General features: G+C 39.8%; 1 protein-coding gene across 1 annotated transcript; it reads right to left on the reverse strand.

Moving 5' to 3' along the window:
• Window positions 1-80: 80 nt before the first annotated feature.
• cUnh21orf91 (chromosome Un C21orf91 homolog) lies at window positions 81-19,886 on the reverse strand. The gene is made up of 5 exons (XM_079247263.1): window positions 19,802-19,886; window positions 17,283-17,416; window positions 3,516-4,019; window positions 2,445-2,507; window positions 81-555 (listed from the first exon to the last, which is right to left on the reverse strand). The coding sequence occupies exons 2-5, from the start codon at window positions 17,407-17,409 to the stop codon at window positions 383-385; spliced, it is 867 nt and encodes a 288-aa protein (XP_079103389.1). The 5' UTR covers window positions 17,410-17,416; window positions 19,802-19,886; the 3' UTR covers window positions 81-382.
• Between the last annotated feature and the right edge of the window lie 523 nt (window positions 19,887-20,409).

A 20,409-nucleotide genomic window follows, 5' to 3' on the forward strand; every position in this document is an offset into this window, starting at 1 on the left:
ATCCAAGCCATCTGTTTCTTGCCAAAATTAACTTTTTTTTCCTTTACAAAAGGGATCCTCATCAAGCACAGATCCTTGTCCAGCTCCAAGATGTGTGCCAAATGTAATTAATATGCATTCTCAGTCATTGGATGGGTGAAATTCAGGTCAGGTTCAGAGCAGCAATTTATTTGCAAACCTCCATTAATCCTTGCATCATCACCGCAACCATGAAAACAGACCGTCAACCGAGCTCTTAATGCTCAATGTCACTTTAGTGTTATAAAAGTCACTCTAAATAAAAGTTGTTTTTCAGCTCTGCTGCATCCCAAACGATGACATACTGAACTTTCTCCCAGCAGCAGATGTAGAAACTCCACCTTGCAGCCCTTTTTCCAGTATTTCATTCTACAGGGCCGCCGCTGCTGCTGGCCTTCACTCCAGCCCTGCTAATGTGCAGCCAGGGCAGTTTGGCACAGTTCTTGAAGAGTTGCTCAATGGCGATGTGACGTACATGAAGCTCTGACGCCAAGGAGTCCTTCTCCTGTACGACAGCCGTCAGCTCCTCAAAGACCTCTGTGGTAAAAACAACACAATGGAAAAGAGGAGTCAGCTTTTTTACTCACACACAAGGTCAGCTCACTCACAAACTGGGAGAAACAAACATGATAAAGAAAACCAATTGTCGTGATTTCTGAAGGAGCAGTGAGTAAACATTAGATACCCTTATGAACGTGAGACAAAGGGACACATGTACTCAAGCGCAGCATCATGCTGTTGACAAATACTCCATTCAAACTAATGAAAACCAAACATAACATATAATCTAGATCTTATAATTGGAAACATGTGTTCTATCAAAATGTTGAAATAAATAAAATAATAAATTAGTTTGAACCACAAGTGTCTAGTCCTGAAGTGCTTATTAGGGCGTGTAGACCCCATACTTTCTAGCTTTACATTACTTCAGACAAGTTTCATAAAGACTGACAATATCATTTAAGATTAATCACAATGAAAATATATAAAGAAAAATATTAAGAATATTTCATAATGGTTAAGGTGTTCACTGAGTGTGTTACAATATGATAAGTGTTAACATCTGAGGTATCGTACTATGAGCCTAAGACTGTAGAACAGTGGATGGCTGATCGTAATGAGAACGTAACTTCAGATGAGAAGTTTGTTATTAATTCTTGTTTATGTATGAAACGATAAGTTTAACACAGGGGTGTCCAAAGTCAGTCCTCGCAGGCCGATGTCTTGCAGGTTTTCAATGTATCCCTTTTCCAATAAAACTCACATTAAATGGATCTGAAAGCCTATATTAAGTTCTGCACAATGACTGGTTAATTTGAGTCAGGTTTGTTGAAGCAGGGATACATGGAAAACCTGCAGGATTGTGGCCCTCCAGGACTGGAGCTGGACACCCCTGGTCTAACACATGATGAACACCATGAACAGACGTGTCTGGATGAGCTAAGGACACATAATGTTGCTGGTCCAATGTGGGGAGATGATCAGTGACCTGACTACAAGTCTTCCAGTCAGTATTCAATCAATAATCCTTATTCCAGACACATTGATCCATATCAGCAATTAATAATAAAAGAGAAAAAAAGCTAAACAAAACAAAAACACATTCATATATAGATAATAGCAAATATATACACATATATTAATTATAAAAACATTTGTAGAGACAGACATTCTTTCCAGTGCTTCCAAAAACAGGAGAAATACTGTATCATTATTATTATCATTACTGTCAACAACAACAATAATAATAATAATAATAATAATAATAATAATAATAGTAATAATTTAATTAATCCCAACTGAGAAATTTGACTGTATTTGACCTATCCCATCTCCAGGTCTAATAGTGAGCTGTGGGATACCATGATTCAGTGAAGGGCTTTGCTCAAGGGCCTATGCGGACCCATACCCGAGTTCTCCAGACTTAAGCTTATCTCTGTAACCACTATCTACCAGAAACAAAACAAAGCAACACAAGCAGTAACATGCAGATATGGTGTACCTTTGCTTAGTTTAATGTTCAGAAGTTGTGCTGATCTGCCGTTATGTTGCTTTAATGGAAAGTGACAATTTTGTGGGATGTTTTTGATTAATAAATCCTTATGTTTAATACAGTGATTAATTGTGGAATTAAGTAATCCTGACATCCCTTGTCTTCTTTAAATTCTGGATATGTCTAAAAATCCAACTGAGTTCATGCTCTTCTGCACAAATCACTGGTACAGCATCTTCTTTGAGAAACAAAGAAATTTTTGGGCCAACACTTGTTTCTTCTGATCAGATTGGAAGCAGAGAGCTCTAAATGCAAGTGTGAACTAACTAAAGACAAACAGCATCCAGATCAGATCTCTCAGACCACACAGATGGCACAGACACCAAGTGAAACTTCACACATTTCACACAAGAAACAAAAACAAGACACTTACTCTGAATCTGCTTCAGCAGCTGGCCATTCAGCTGATGGAGTTCATCCACACTCATTTTAGTCACTAAAAGAAAAACATTTATTCTTATTAATGTGTGAAAGTACGGGAAGTTTTTAAATAACTGAGCAATTAATTAGCATTTAGTCTAAAAAAAACAAACAGACATATTTTACAGTGCTTTAACATTTGCACAGTAAAAATGAGTGGGATATATTCTGCCTTTCAGTCTGTGCTACCTCATATGTAGCATTTTTAAAGGTTGGAAATGATGTGAAGTGTCATCACGATGCAGGACACTAAAGTCTGTCAGCCATTAGCAAAGCATAGCATTGTTCACTGGCCGAACCCTGATGGGTAATTCTCAAAATACTGGTAGCTGTGAGGCTGAAGCAGAGAAAGTTTTAATGGGGGTCTTGAGAAGTCTCCTTTTCCTGGAGATCCTGTCGTCATTTGTAGCTTCAGTGAACAGTAAACATTAAAAAGCCAATGGCACTGTTTATATTGAGGTTACAGGAAAAGGAAAAACAGAACGAAATCTGTACCAAACTAAAGTATTTGAAAAGACACATAAAGAAGAGTAAATTTATATTTCTGGGGACAATTTGTTTTTACAATATTCTTCCTTTAAAAAAAAAAAAAAAAAAAAGGAAATAAGAAACTAGGGGTGGGAAAATCAAATCGAGATTTTTTTGCTTTGCAATTTCAAAATAGATTTTTTTTTCCAATAAATAAAAATAATCCATTATAAAATTTTTGCAGTTTTTATTGTTTTTATTGATCTTTTTTCTTGTCTTCTTGGGCATTATAGCAGCAGAATGATGGTCTGGCTACTGGTTTGTTTTTTCCTCACTAAAATCAAGAAAAATGACGAGTAAAAAAAAAGTTTTATAAATTTATTTTGTTTTTAATCTACAAAAATCAGCAATATCAAAGAATTGTGAGAAACGCAATTTAAATCGAATCGGCACCCAAAAATCGGAATTGAATCGGGACAAAAGCGTTTTGTCACAGCCCTATGAGAAACCTTTCCCTGATGGGAAAACACGTTTAATGCGATATAAATGCACTCACATTCATCTCTGCTGTGGCCCTGGTGCCCATGCTGTGGCTGTCCTCCTGATGACTGGCTCCTGCTGTGCAGACCTTTCCCGCCATCACTGGTCCAAACGTCAGATTGCGAGTCCTGCAGCAGCCCTAACTCCTCCACTGTCTGACACTCCAGCATCCCCACTGTGTATTCAGGCATTCCTGCTGCTTTGCCCCTGTCCCAGCTGGGAGTATAGCGGGGTACATGGGCGTCGGACTGCGGGACGAGCTTGCGGTCACTCTGCTGATTGTAACAAAGAAGCTTTTGCCCCCGTCTGGTGTAGCCATTGGAGGAGACAGAGTCTTTGTTCTGGGCGAAGTGAATGATGCGGTTCAGCTTCTGGCTGAGGGCCAGCTTCATGCCCTCATAGGCACTTCGGGAGACCTTGGAATGTGACAGCTTCTGGTTGGCAATGAGGTGACATTTTTCAAAGCAGTCTCTGTGGCCACGGAGGGACTTTGAGTGCAACAAGGTAGCAGAGGAGACACCTGCATTCACACAGACATATCAATGAGCAAACGTGGCAGCCATTGCATAAATAAAAACAAACAAAAAAAAAAAAGGTCAGAGTGGAACAATATACTGCAGTTACAGATTGGGGATTTCCAACACATATAATGGCCATGCTTAGAAAATCAAAAACAGTTGGTGAGATATGGAGTACTAACCTACTGAACTTGCTCCTGCAAATAAAAATAAACCGTTGTGAATGCAGGCTAAAGCTAAGAGATTGACCTACTGTGATCTCTCAATGAAAGCTGCTTAGTGTGCAGTGGATTAGCCACCAGAGCTGAGAAGCATGGATGATGGATAAACTCCGCCGGTTTCTATGCAAATATAAAGCATCTTTAGACAAAGTTGAGCAGCAGAGAGGAAAGTGTTCTTACTACATTTAGCATTTCGTTTAATTAGATCTACATATACTCGCATAAGACGCATTACAAAGATAAAAACCCAACTTAAAAAAAAAAACTGCAACAGCGGTTAATGTTTACTTTGTTTTAATATTTCAAGAACTTATCAGTCAAATCCAATCGGAAGATTAATCTCAGACCCAAAACAAACAATCTTATTCTTTTCATTGGAGAGGAAATCCGAACATCCTCAGTAAGAAGTTGATGTTACACAATTCACACTACATTCCCTGGAAGTCGAAAGACACTACGCTTGTTGGATCCACCTCGGTCACACCTTGTCCTCGCTATTAAGTAGAACGGCTTTAAAATAAACTTTGAGCTAAATGGGCCAGACAAACAAAGAGAAGCTGAAGGTGAAGAGCGACAGTGAAAGCTGGTGTGTGTTTTAGACCGCAGATGAGAGTACAGAGTGTGTGCTACATGGGCTTTTGTGTGGTTGCCTTCTTCTCACGGCCTACATTTATCAGCAGACAGGCGAACGTGTTGAAGCATAACATGAGAAGATTAGTCACCACTGCTTATTTAGATTTAGTCACTCACTTCAGCACGTTTACCTTGCAAGCAGCTCTGGAATAAGCACAAACATGTTCTCCTGTTTCAGTGGCACGGCCTGTTAAAGTCACAGAAAAAGTAGCACAACTACCTAAGAAAAGGAGAGTCTATTAAAATGGTGATAAAAAGTGATTACAGCAGAATCATTAAGTTATGGTTAACTCTGGGTTCATCAATCTTTTTGAGTTGCAAATCACGATAAATAGCTTTAAAATAGATACTATACATACAAATGAAATGATCTTCTTCAAAGTCTAACAAAACCTGGTGCCTAAAGTAGAAATTATAAAGTCACTCGCTTATTTCTTCATTTCGAAAAGTTATATGTCCTTCCAGTGTCATTTACTTTTACATCTTTTCAGAGCTTAACTTTAACAGCCTACATAATCACATTATACTGTCATTTAATTTGGTACGGCCACCATTAATGAATCCTTTGTGACTGCACACAGTACGGTTTTATACCATTACACAACTGTGTGTGTGGAAATCTATTTTTAGCTTCTGTACATTTGTGCTTGGACCCAAAGTGCCTTGAAAGACAGATTTTTACAGTGGATTAGCCTCGTGCAAGAACCGCATTACGTAACCAGGCTTGTTTGCATGCACCCTGACTATTAAATAGTCAATGAATTTGTACTAATGGCTACAGGAGCTTTCTATTGGCCAAAGAGTCATGCTATAATCTGATCGTCTAGGCTCTAGACTACTGAAAAAGTGCACTAACTACCACTAACCCAGCAGAAAAATCACTGGCCTGCAATCAGGGCAGTGAACGACCAGCAAAACCCCTCACTCAAGCTAAGCAGCTTAGCACTACTGTGTTTTGTGGATGAAGTGCAAGCATGCACAGACTATTCACTGGAGGTGAATCAACATTGTTCAGTTGGGACAACTGGAGATTATGCCGGCTGATGACCAACAAGCTTTTTTTTTTGTTGTTTCTTTTGTTTTTATCTGCTATTATGTCTGAGAAGATTTAAACTGAAAGACAAAGCGCATGTTTGACAAGATCTGATGAAAAAAATAAATAATGCTATTGATGATTTTTTTCTGGTTCTAATAAATTATTCACTGGAGTTTTATGAGTCATTCCACAGTACTAGACTCAGTCCAGTAATAATGGACATTTTAAGGTTTGTTCAAGTAAATTATAAAATAACTTTTGGGATTCACAAAAACTGTCAAATAGGTTATGTGAAAATTTAATAATTTAAAAGATGCAAAATCGCCAAATTCAATTCAATTCAATTCAATTAAACTTTATTTATATAGCGTCAAATCACGGCAATGCCATCTCAAGGTGCTTTACAGACAGAGAAGAAAACATAATGAAAGCCAATTCATAATAGTTCAAATAATCACAATGTTTTCGTTGTAAAAGTTTTTTAAATAAACGATGTTGGAAACTAGAGGATCAGTATCAAATTAGACACACAAGGCAGAGGTTTTGTCCAGATTTAGCTGAGACACTCTTCAAACCACCACTGAAACAAAACTCTACCCCCAGCTCCAACTGGGTTTGGTCTGCTGATGCAACTTTTGCAAGGCAAAATTCTTCTGGTTCAGTTTTTAACCAAAAATGCAGTAAACAATGTTAGAATACAGTAGTCTTGTGTTTATGTGGAGCAAACGTGTGTAGACATGTTATGTTCTCAACAGACATGTTCGGGAAGGACACTGGATCCTTGACACACCTCAGGGGAGTAGATAGTTGAAAGCTGGTACTGGGACAAGTGGGACAGAGGTTGTCAGTGGTGTCAAGGAAAGCCACATGGCATAGCTCAGAAGAATCTGTCAGCAGCTGCACTGGCCGACTTGGATATGAAAAAGAACGACACGAACTCACTGACACGTGAATCAAACCATCTGTTAATCTCCACAAACCGTCTACAACACTTCCTGCAACTGCAGGAAACCACAACTCCTAACCTGGCCCCTAAGAGCAGCCTTACCATCTGTTTAAGTAATCAAAGAAGATAACTTAACGGTTACTGAAACTTACAGAGGATGCATGCACACAATATCTGTACTAACTCGGTCAGACACGTCTTGAACAGAAGTTATCTATTTATTGCAAATTCCCAACATAAACTATCTTTCATTTTCTTTCACATAATTCCCCCCTCTCATCTGAAAGGCTTCTTCAGTTTCATGAATAAACTGATGGAAATTTTTTGGGATCATGCCCACCTCTTAAATGATTTCCACAAACATAAAAGAAAAATACAATGAAAAAATGTATGCTAAATGACATAATAGAATAATCATGTAAAAAAAACAAAAAAAAAAAACAAACAAACAGATTTGCACTCTTTTTGCCTGCAATGTGAATGAGTGGGAAATCGGTATATAGGCGAATGCTCTGAAGTATTATGTTTATGATGCGATTTATGAAAAGCCATTTTGTAGCATGGAATCACAATTGAGATTTAGAGACAAAGTCTGTAAATGTTTGACTTCTCAACTAAATGTTCACAATTTAATGGTCTCTCGTCTCGTCTTCATGCCGCTTATCTGAGGTCGGGTCGCAGGGGCAGCAGCCTAAGCTGGGAAGCCCAGACTTCCCTCTCCCCAGCCATATTTGCAAACTCTGCGGGGGGGATCCCGAGGCGTTCCCAGGCCAGCTGAGAGATATAATCCCTCCAGCGTGTCCTGGGTCTTCCCCGGAGTCTCCTCTCAGAGGGACGTGCCTGGAACACCTCACCAGGGAGGCTTCCAGGAGGCATCCTGACCAGATGCCCGAGCCACCTCAACTGGTTCCTCTCGATGCGGAGGAGCAGCGGCTCTACTCTGAGCCCCTCCCGGATGACCGAGCCTCTCACCCTGGGCCTCATTTATCAAACTGTGCATAGCAACGCTGACTACAGGTGGCGTACGTATGGAAAACAGGAAATGTGGCGCAAAAAAACTTCCTGATTTACAAAGCAGTGCCCACGCACTTCCCACGCCTGTTTTGCTTCATAAATCAGGATCAACACTAAATGTTGCGCACGTGAGGGAACATCTTGTCACGCCCACATATTGGCCATAAAAGGTCAGGTGAACACCCCTGATAAATATTCACCGAGCTCATTTCCATGACGGTTCAGCAGGAAAAAAGCCAAAAAGAAGAATTTTTTGGAAAATGAGGTAGAAATTCTAATCGATGAGGTTGTAAAAATGTAAAAATATTTTATCTGGTGGAGACGGGATGGACATCACCACCGCCAGAAAGGCAGAGGAGCATCAGCAGAGGACAGATGCTGTCAGTGTGTCTCATCAGAGACCGGACTTATCCAGAAAGTAAAAATAAAGTGGTCAGACAATAAAATGTAGGGAGAGAGCGCATCTTGGTCCACAGGAGGAGGAAGGGGGGCCGCTGCCCACTGCCACAGATTAGAAGCTGGCGGGGAAAATGAACAAGTCCAGAGATACGCTGGAACAAAATACTCCAGATGATGCTGAAAGTGGTTCATTTCTTTGTTTCAGATTATAAACTGAACGTACAAAAATGAGACGTCTCTAACTCCAGTTTATTTACTGGGAACATACTGGTATTCCTGTGTGTCCCAGCTGGGTTGCAGCGCTGCAGATGTGGTCAGAGAGCGGGAGGCCAGTGGTTCCACCTTGTGCCCTAGCTGCGGTGTCCTCGTCGAGGACACAATAACTGGCATCAAGGAGGAGGTGCAGGAGATGGAGAGAAATAAACACCACCCTGACAGAAATGAGACTAAAAGATAAACTTGTGAATAAATCAGAATTCTCCACTTCTGATGTGTTGCATCACTTCTAGACATAAAGCAGCAGCGTTTGGTTCCAACGTGAGAGGATGATTGACAACACAATCATTCAGATTTGATGATCATTCAGGTGAACGCAGGTGAAGCGCTGACGCCATTTAGTACCATGTTATGTAGCGTCTCCACTATCTGCACACATTTTACAGCTGTTTCCTCCTGTGCATGGAGGCACCTCCACCTGCCTCCATCTGCCCCATGGCCGCTACACTATAGTGTGTCTGGTTGTGGTGAGAACATAGTTATGTTCTGCGCTATGGGTTGGAAAAAGGAGTGATCAGCCCCAACCCGTCATATATTTCCCTTTGGAAGGTGCCGGGCTCGACTCCAGAGTCTCCAAGCTCACCCACAGGGACAGATAAACCACTGTGCGCCTTTACGCATTGGGGTGCATTTTATATCCAACTATCACTTCATGTTTTGTACATCTGCAGGTGGGGGAAACACCCTGATCAGCCTGATGATGGGTGACCACATCATTTTAATGCAATTGTTCTCTTATACTTTTCCTTTATTATTATGGCAGCTTCTGTACGACTTAACTGTGTGAAATGGTTTTTATAACATGTAGCACTGCTTTGTTTCAGAACAGATTTTAGTGGTTGATGTTTTCCGTGGTGGAGGAATAATATCAAATGTGCGTTTTTCTTTTTCTTTTCTTTCTTTCTTTTTTTTTTTTTTTTTTGGAAAATGCTGTTAATGTACGGCATTCTGCGTAAAGGTTTATATTGGATTTTGAACAGATGTATCAAATTTCACACCATTTCTTTGGTTTCATTTTCTGCCTTTGGTGTCGCCGTTTCCCGTTTCTCCAGATTTTGTGCGTACGCCAGGGTCAGAGTTGGCGTGGAGGTAGGGAAGTTTTACCGTTTTAAGTCGTGTTTTGATAAATCCCAAATATTGACTATAATTGGCGTACGCCAGGTTTTGTGCGTGCGACAGCTTCGTAAATGAGGCCCCCTATCTCTAAGGGAGAGCCCGGCCACCCTGCGGAGGAAACTCATTTCAGCCCCCTGTATACGAGATCTCATTCTTTCGGTCACAACCCACAGCTCATGACCATAGGTGAGGGTAGGAACGTAGATCGACTGGTAAATCGAGAGATTCGCCTTCTGGCTCAGCTCCTTCTTCACCACGATAGACCGACGCAGAGTCTGCATTACTGCAGACGCTGCACCGATCCGTCTGTCGATCTTGTGCTCCATCCTTCCCTCACTCATGAACAAGACCACAAGATATTGAAACTCCTCCACTTGAGGCAGGACCTCACTCCCGACCCGGAGAGGGCAATCCACCCTATTCTAACTGAGGACCATGGTCTAAGGTTTGGAGGTGCTGATTCTCATCCCAGCCGCTTCACACTCGGCCGCAAATCGCTGAAGTGAGAGCTGGAGATCATGACCAGATAAAGCCAACAGGACCACGTCACCTGCAAAAAGCAGGGACCCAATCCTGAGGCCACCAAGCCGGATCCCCTCAACACCTCGGCTGCACCTAGAAATTCTGTCCACATAAGTTATGAACAGAACCGGTGATAAAGGGCAGCCTTGGCAGAGTCCAACCCTCACTGGAAACGAATTCGACTTAATACCGGCAATGCAGACCAAGCTCTGACACCTGTCGTACAGGGACCAGACAGCTCGCACAAGGGGGTCCGGTACCCCATACTCCTGGAGTACCCCCCACAGGAGCCCCCGGGGGACACGGTCGAACGCCTTCTCCAGAATTTAATGGTAAAAAAGAAAAAAAATTGTCACAGCAGACAAAACACTCAAAGCTGTTACATGCTAATCTATCTATCTTTCATTATATCTAACATTCACCAATTTACATTTACACACACAACCACTCGTATCCAGATAGGCACATCAGAGGGCACATAGGGTTCAGTGTCTTGCCCTAGGACACTTACGTCCCTTTTTCATTAGTATCAGCTTGTCTCAACTTAACTCACCTCAACTCGGTTTGTGGGGTTTTCCACTCGGCTTTTGTACCCGTTTACTGGTCGAGTCGAGTTGTGTGTGACGTCGTCAGACTGCATGCCACTACTTCTCAGGGACTCGACCAATAAGAGGTCAGGGAGTGACATCACTGGAAAACCGACTCCAACTTGCACGTTGTTTACATCATGTGACAAGCAATGGCGCAACAAAAGCCTGTTTGTGGTCCAACACTGAGGTGGACACATTTCTCTGCATGGTTGCTGAGGAAATGAGGGAACCAGATGGAGTGACATGAAATGAAAAAATCTATCAAGAGCTTTCCGACTCAATGGCTACGGGTAGCAAAGGAGTTTTCACCAGTGTCAAGAGAAGCTGAAAAAACTCAAAAGTGACCATCGGCAGGTCAAGGATCACAATGGTCAGAGTGGATCAAACTGGACTGATTCCAACAAATGAATACAATTTATGGTCAGTGACCAGCGAAACACAGACCAAGTAGCAGATTGCCTCTAGGTCCTGTGTTGTTACAGAGCTTGTCGTGCACAACACTGATGCCACAGCGATTTCACACAAACAAAACTTTTTAGACCCGGTACTAAACTGTAATTGAAAAGTAACAGGACCAAGTTGAGACGAGTTGAGGCGAGTTAAATTAAGACAAGCGGACACTAACGGAAAAGAGGCATTATACATGTAATAAGGGGAATTGATCCACCAAACTTCCAGTTGGAAGACAACTGCCCTTCCTTCTGAGCTACAGTCACAAACACACGCTCATTTATAATTTAAATGGAGACAATAATCACTTGTTTAAAGTTGACACCAAACTAACCACAAACACTGGTTGTGGTTATTGATGCAAGGGTTGAATTAAATAAAAAATTAAAAAATTAAAAACTCAATGGGAAATCAGTTTATCAATATTTTCCAGGCTAATTGATTCTAAACGGTTTCATTCGTTTTTAATTGGAGGGCTAAGCAGTATTTACCACGTGACATGTTCTGTAAAACTCTGGTCTTTAACTGTGTTCAATGATACAGCTACCACAGACAGTGACATAATTAGACTCCACTATACACCGCAGGGTGAAGAGTTCACCCACAATAAATGAGTTGTTTATTTGAGCCTACAACAATAGCTCCTGTTGAGCCGTCAGAATGAGCAGCAGCAGTGTTATTCCAGCCTTCAGCTGGAAATTCTCTTTATTAATTCCAAAACAAGTTGGTAATGTTACCAAGAATCAGCAAAAATACCATCTGCATTATGTAAGCATATACAGGAATGTTGCTGAGCTTCAGCTGAACTCTGCTCAGCAGTTGCCTTTGTCTGACAGGCAACCAGAGATGGCTTTAAAAAAAAAAACGGTAAGAAGGAAGCTGTGTTGTGTCGAATTCAACCGACCATCGCAATCTGAACAAAACAAACTGTACCACAATTAAAATTCACATTACTTTACAGCTGGACTTCAAGATGGAAGTCCAATAAAGATATCAGGTATAAACATAGATCTAAATCTGTCGGTTTAATGAAAAGAAAAATTTTATCATAAAAACCTTCAATATAATCATGCATTTTTACAACTAAGGGTAAACTAGTCCTTTAATGTGCCTATAAACGCAGCTAATCAGTGACCACATAAATATACAATCTGCCTGCTCTCATTCATGCAATACCTGCAAAGCAACAACAAGATGCTTTGCAACCTATAATCAATGACATTTCAAAACTACTACTGTTCACTGAAGCTGCTAAACGCGAGATTTTACTCTCTTAGCTACAGAATCATCTAATAATCTTCAGTACGAAAGGCACTTTAAGGTGGGGTTAGTGTTTGTTTACTACAAGCATTATAAAGAAACTAAGATATGTGAACTGCTCTGTCTTCCACTCTTTTAGTTGGAAACGGCTCTAAAAACAAGATGGAAATTAATTGGAGAGCAGCTAGACTTGCTGTTGATGTTTAGTGTTGGACTGAAGTGTTGGACTAATATCTGCTGTTCTGTGTTGACACTAAGGGGTGTATAGCCTTGTTTAGTACACAATTGAGACTGTATGGAAATTTAAAAAAAAAAAGTAAGGAGACAACTTTAACTAAGGAATATTACGTTAAGTCGAGTTTGTACAATACATAAACTGACTATTTTTTACTTTTTGAATAAACTACCAAACAGGCCAAAGGAGTTTCCTCAGGAAATAACTACTTGGAAGAACAATAAAGGCTTCACTTCCTGAACTTTTACCCTACTTCAAAACTGTACACAAAGTTTTTACCACAGAAAGCCTTCATATGTACATCTGCACCTGGTGCTGCTGGGAAACGAAGACTCGTGATGAACTTGACACACAATCATCCTAAACCACCTGCGTCAACAGCTGACATTTCTACAGACACGTCTTAATGTTTCTGTTTCACACAAACGTTCCAACAGGGCGAATGTGTAGCTGTTGGTTGAAATGAACACCTAAGTAAATTCCTCTAACTCACTCCCTGCTATGCGCACACTCATTTTGGTAACAGCTGCTCCAGCTCTCACTTTATGTTTTTATTTGTGGCCTGTAACTTCCACACTGTTATATAAATGTAATTTACTACTAAATATTTAAACTTCTAAAGCACAATTCACACAACTGAGATCTTCAACCCAATTTCTTGTTGCAGTCAAAAATTCAAGGTCACAGATCAATAGCTCAGATGTGACGCAAGTTAGTGGCTCAGTTGGCAATCATCAAACACTGAAAGCAAAAGCTTCAAAGCTGTGATTTGAGATAGCCTTTGACTGGAAGCAGTTGGTGAAAGAGAAGTCCTGAGTAAAGCCAATGAGAGTGAAAGACACTGGGCCAGGTAACATGAGATTTGGGATTAACAGAGTGAACGGAGAAATAAACATAAAACACTATGAAGCAAAGCAAGATAAAGAAACTATGTCCAGCTCAGGAAATGAATCAGAACTTGGTTAAATGTTGGGAAGACTTCCAATGTTTTCATGATGCTTACTGCATGCAACATCTTTATTTGAAGGAAAGCTGCAACTTTCTGCTTAACCAGGACAATCCATCTGAGTCCAATTACTCTCAAACACCGCTCATTTGTGGTATTGTGAATGCATAAACGGACCTTGATTCGGATCAAAGAAGCAGAGTGCCCGCAAACAATTGCGGATCTTGATCCATGTTATAATACATAAAGCAGACAACAATTTCCACTTTCTGTATTTGAATCAATATGGCATTGTGGGTCAAATGCAGGACAATGTGGAAAAATGATACCTAAACACACTCATGTGGAGGACACTAGTCACCAGAAATACTTTATGGACATTGGTCAGATGTAGAACGACGACAAGGTAAAGGCATAGACCGTATATGAAAGATGGACGGAGCCTCCGGTGGTTGAAAGTGAAGCCTATGCAGAAGTGCATAAAACTGCAGTTCCCCTTCATCCACTAGGGGCTCCAAGACAGAGCGAATCTCCATAGACTCCCATGTTAAAAAGACCAACTTCACAGCAGAAATAAACATGTTTACAGCCTGGTTCAAAAATCCATTTTCAGTTTAATAGGTCAGGTTTACCTTCATGACAACTGTGAGGGGAGTGAATTTCTATCTAACTCGCCCATTTAAAAGTAATTTAATCTCAAAATTTGGCATATTTGGGGGCATGTCCTTTTGACTGACAGGTACCCGATCTCCCAATTCAAGTTAGAAGAACATAGAACAACCGCGCTTCTTAGCCGCTTAACAACGTGAATTAACTTTAACTCGCTTACCTCGGTTAGCTGGTTAGCTCCTGTTATCTCCGGGTTAGCTCGGTTAGCTTAGCTACAGGCAGCTCGGAGTTCGCTTGATGTCAATCATCCACCAAGACGCTCACAGCCCCCCTCCCAGCTCCACCTCTTTGCCCATATTTGTGTTTTCCAGGCAAGACGACACGCATGCTCCTGCCAAGATGGCGATGGTAGGAACCGCCCATCGAGCTTCAACTCAGCTCTTCAGAAACCTATGTGTGACGTCACGGAAACTCCGTCTATCTTTTTATATACAGTCTATGGGTAAAAGCCTTGACAGATATATAGTCACAGGAAAACGCATTTTAGTGCCACTTCTGGTCAGAATGGGAACTCATTCAAAATGGTGTATTGTAAAAATGGTGTATTGCGTTGTTGGTGCTGTGCGATTAAACAGCTGTCAAACTTGACCCATTGCTGATACATCTTCGAATACCAAAGGGAGGCAGTAAAAAAAACAACAAAAAAAAACAAGCTTGCCTAGTGTGTGCCAACACACACTAGGCAAGCCTGTTTAGCAGAACTTGTCACTTTAACTCACATGTTCTCGTTACACGAATGATTCTCTGACCCTTGCATGATGTTGGGTAAATTGGCTGTCTCTGTCTGCCATGTGTGAATAACAAGGAGGAACTCTAATGGGTTAAAAAGACATCTTTTTTTTTTTTTTTACACCTATAAGGCACAGCTGGTATCTGAGGAGGCCACTGAGCTGTTGTTGGCATCTACATGGTGACTCCACTTGTTTGTTTCTGTGTTTTAACCATTTATTCCTTCTCAGCTAACACCATGCGATAGTGAGCAATATTTTCATCAGGCTACTATTGTGACTGGCATGGGGCAATATGAAGATACTAACATTTACAAAGTTTACAATTCACCAAATAAATGCAGCAGTAACAAAGAAAAATCCCAATCATTAACTACTTTACTTCACAACTCTTTTCAAACTCTGGAAATGTAGAAAGTATTTCAAGCAAATGGTCATTGTATGCACAGCAAACTTGATTTGCAAGTTATATTATGCAATCCCAGTTTAGTTTTAAAAGAAGAGGAAAAAAAACAAGCAATATTTTGACTATTTCTGCTCCCTACAAATATTTAAAATCAGCATAGAGCAGAAAGCCATGAATATTCACTGGCAACAATTGACCCTTGACATAAACATGATAAGGTTTTTGACAGAAAGGATTTGGGACGGTGTGTTGTGTAAAACAAGAATAAAAAAAAACTGTTGCTCATGAAAAAGTTCCCCGGCTATTAAGTCTACATGAGCAGTCAGCAGGCACATGGCATGGTCCTAGTTTCCGAATCACTCATGCCAAAGGTAGCCACATAAAGCAAGGCATGCTCTCCTCCCAACAATGAAACGCTCAGCTGCACCAGAAACACGTGTTTGTCTGCAAACGTCAACTCATCTCCCACTAGACCAAAAAGTTGTATAACAGCCACTTTACTGCCACAAAAGAACTGTAGCCCAAAAATTACAACATGGTACAAGCAGTACCAGCACATCCACAGTTTAAAAACAAAACAGGGAAATCTTTGGAGATAAAATTACATAAGTGCTGCACCAGCTGGCTTGATGCTATATAAATAAGCATTTACACATGTAGCAAAAATAGTAAACGGGGCATGTAAATTTGTCAACTTTAAATATTTCCCAAAGGATATGCAGTGATCAATCAGAGGGAAACTGAACAGAAAATAAGAAACATAAAACAAACTCTGAAGCCAGTCTTCATGTTTCAAGCATGAGTCCAAAGCAGATAGTTGCGAACACAGTAATGTGTAAACATGCAGAAGGTACACTGCATAGTTAATACTGATCCTGCCTTATAATTAATTACATTTTTAGGTTTCTGACATTTTCATTGGAACACAATTTTTCAATGTCCTATTTATGGTTAAAGATTGTTTTTCTGCTAAATTATGATAAATGAGCTTGTGAGTCATTACTGACAGATCTACACCACATAAAAAAACACAGCAATTTATCAATACCCACACACATTGTTCCATTAGACTTTAACATGGAAGATGCATAAATATGTCGTGCAGAATACCTTACGAGGAGCACTGCCAGCTCCTGAATTGGTATATTGCCATTTTATGAAGCACACACAGTCACAAAGAAACACACACTTCATCGCTGCAGAATAGAGCTTTTGTGCATCTCTGAGATGAGTGCCAAATAAGAGGCATACCCAACCCCTACTGATTCCCTCATTCTTCTTCAAATAGGCCGCTCATTAATTACGAGATGAAAAAAAAAACTTCAAACACATGCTCTTAAGTTGGAGTGGCACATCAAACAAGAAAATCACTGCAGCCTGCTAACGTTAAAGCTTTGGTCCTACAGGTCCATTATGCTCCACAGAAAGCTCATACATCGTTCCTGGTGAGAATAAAAGAACGGTCTACAGAAGGCATCCTATAATGCATAAAACTGATGACAAATGAAATTCTCGAAGGCTAAGCCTAACGCAGAAAGAATCTGGTTATTTTGCCTCATCCAAACAATCGAGTCTAACAGCAGCAAAAACCACAGATGACATTTCGACATGAGACTGTTTCTAGGTGAAGCTAGCCAATGAAGCTGTTGGAAATGAAGGCAGATTGTAATTCAGCATCTTACCTCACAGACATCATGAATTGTGCATGTGCATTTTGTGAGCTCTGTTTTCTGCAAATACCTTCATTTGTAATTTATAATCAGGCAATTATTTTACTCTTCACAAACAAGCAAAAGCAGCCCCAAACCTGTTTCTTACCTTCGATACTGAGTTCAAAGCACAAATGGCAGAAAGATAATGTGCCTGTCTCAGTCTCCAGCTTGCAGACGCTGCAGATATTGTCATCATTCAGATCAATATTCACAAACTGCTCCTCTTCACCCATAGTGCTTCTGCAGGGAGACAAACAATGAAAGACAACGTGGTTTAGTCCATCCAGACGTAAGATGTCATGTAAAAACAGCCTTTGAAAAGCTGAGGATTTTCTGGAAAACTTAAAGCTGTCCACTAAAAAGTATAATTTCTAATCACTGAAAAAGTACAAGTGAGAAATTAAAAGCATTGGAGTAATTAAAGCATCAGCTTTATGTAAGTAAGTAAGTCTGTTCCTTTCTTCACAGCTACTTTTAATTATTAGAAGGGTTGGTGTGTTGAAAATGCTGATCTGAGCCATAATTGGTTAATAACAATAACTTTCAAGAGCATAAAGCTATTATTTGTCCTACCCATGCCAAACTTTCAAATTAACTGTGCATTATTTATCATAAAGAAAGCAACAAAATAAGCAGCATTTCTTCACACTGATCTAAAATAGTTATATTAGCAAAAAATAAATAAATAAAAGAAAGAAAACCAGACCTCCGCTAAGCAGCTCATTTCCACCCATATTCCAATTTCCACAATGTTCCAGTCATTCATTTTACATTGACACATTATTAGTTTCCTAGATTCATTGATCATTAGTCCATGGTATCTTGCCTATATTATGATGTTTGTTGCCTGTTTATATCTTAATTTGTTCTCTGGCAGTGAGGAAAATTCCCAAAGATCCCGTTTTTTTCTGTCCTAGGTCATAGTATCCAGAATTTTGCAGGGATCCAGATCTATCTTTGCTATGTTGTGAAACCAGTTGAGAACGACCCACCATGTATTTTTTTTGCCAAGCATCCTGACCATTTATTGTGGAGTTATATGCATATAGTGAAATCGGCCCTATGTCGCAGTAATAACTATGAATCATTTCATGGATCCAAATGGTGATCCGGATCACAACCATAAATTAAATGAACATAAGGTAGACTCAGACCAATTCTCAAATAATTTTTTTTAAAAAAAATCATAAAAATACATCCAGTAAAGCGCAAAGTTGAAAACAAGCAAATAAACACTGTCAAGAAATATGACCTCTGCCATTTAACTAGACAACTACATATCTGTAATGAATCTGAAGGATGCTTCCATTCAATCCTCTTTGCTTGGGAGTATTTTTTTCTGAAAGATATTATTGTTCAATTGACTAAATAAATCTTATTTCAATTCCAGCTTCCAGCAAAGGGAGAAAAGATACGTGATAAACACTACAACTGAGTTCCTTTCAGCTTGTAATGATATTCTTGCTTTGTCTTGGGCTTTAAACCCAGCGTACCCCTGTCCTTCACAGCAGTGAAAACACACTCAACACTACAGGCATGTTTACTTCAGTCTAAATCAAGGTTAAAGAAACAAAACCAGCAGGTGAGATAAAACAAATTCAGCTTCTTAAATATTCTTATATATTTTCAAAATGTATTCATTTTTCCTCGATGACAAAACTGCTTATTCAAAGTTTAATCATCTAGTCGGGCATTTCACTTAAAAACTAGCAGTGAAAAAGAACAAATACAACAAAAAGCTTTCTTTTTTTTTTATCTCTCAATTTCTTCTTTGAGGACTGAACTCTAAGAAGCAAACTAGTATCAGAGATTAAATGAAAAATAAACATATGCTTAGCTGTTGCTTCTCTCACACTTTGCTTGATTACATGGTTGTCAGCATTATCAGTGTTATTCATTTGCTGAACACCTAAACACAAACAAGCACAGATGAAGAGTTTACATTTGAGAGGTTTTCTTGCTCTCTAACAAATGGAATTGTGGGTTGCTGACAACCTTGGACCATTTCGTCTTTTATGACTGTGAAAGAGGGAAGGCTTTCTGCAAAATCAAACGAAAAAAAAAAACAGACTGGTTGGTTGTATAACCAAGCAATGCATATTTTTTCTCCTTTTCAGCTTGTCTTCAGAGGTGCTACAAATAATGTCAAGGATGCTAAGTGGGTTCAGAAAAAGGGTAGTCATACTGAGGGCTTTGCTTCATAACATGAAGCCAACAAATAACACACAAAATTATCTAATTGCTCACATAAATTACAGATAAAACCATATTTCACTGGTAGACATCTAGTCAAATATACTGGAGCTATATAGTTTCCCTGTGAACTTTCAACTTTGATAGACCCACATACAGTATTTCCATAACCTTCAGTTGTTCTTATTGTCAACAGTTAAAAATAAACTAAAATAACGGATTGTCCTCTCAGCAACAATATTTTTTTTCTACTACTTCACAGTCCAAAACAGTAATCCGCATCGAGTTAAACAAATGACTGCTAACAAGAAGTTAAGCTAGCAGCAGACTGGCATCCTCAGCCTGATCCGTTATGTTGTTACCAAACTGCAAAGGTATTAAATACAAAAATGGTTACACAAATGTTTTAAGCCACCACTTTCAGAAACTCACCTTTATGCTGACGGGTATGTTCGAGCAGCTGTTTGTTTTTCGTGGACAGCTCGGCTCAGCTTTAGCCACAGTGGTCTCCTAGAAATGAAACAAGTGTGCGCGTCACGGCAAATCCACAGCTCTTCTCGCCCCTCAGCGGAACGAACCACTGCTCCATTTTAGGGGTGATACTACTTACGAATGGTTTAAATATTAACTATTTAGAGATCAGTAAAAAATAAAATAAAATAAAATAAATAAATAACGACACTTCAAATATTCACATATATAAAATTTGCTGGCACAAACTGGATTTATTCGTGGGACAGTTCGCCAGGTGCGACCTCGCACGTCACCCCTACACCTAAAACAAGTGGAGTCTTCCTTCCAACCGTCACCAAAACATTCGCGTAAGTGGAAGAGTTTTTTTTAACCAAACAAGTAAAAACTGCTTAGAAAAAATAGCAAAACATTATTTCACAACAAGATGCACAACTTTAAGGGTTCAGATTTAGATATAAGGGAGACAACTCTTTCCTGTCGGTATTTTCTGTTTACATAAAGAGACGCGTGGGGAATTCCCGCGAAAGATCGAGAGAAACGGTCTTGTTATTGCCTACATTTATTTT

The sequence above is a fragment of the Telmatherina bonti genome (genome assembly GCF_933228915.1).
Source record: "Telmatherina bonti genome assembly, chromosome: 10".
NCBI lineage: Eukaryota > Metazoa > Chordata > Actinopteri > Atheriniformes > Telmatherinidae > Telmatherina > Telmatherina bonti.

Coding starts and splice junctions, on each gene's coding strand:
- cUnh21orf91 (XM_079247263.1), bottom strand. CDS start 17,409: ATGGGTGAAGAGGAGCAGTTTGTGAATATTGATCTGAATGATGACAAT. Junction 4,020..17,282: donor CTTTGAACTCAGTATCGAAG/GTAAGAAACAGG, acceptor GTGTGAATGCAG/GTGTCTCCTCTGCTACCTTG. Junction 2,508..3,515: donor GGGCCACAGCAGAGATGAAT/GTGAGTGCATTT, acceptor TTTTTCTTTTAG/TGACTAAAATGAGTGTGGAT.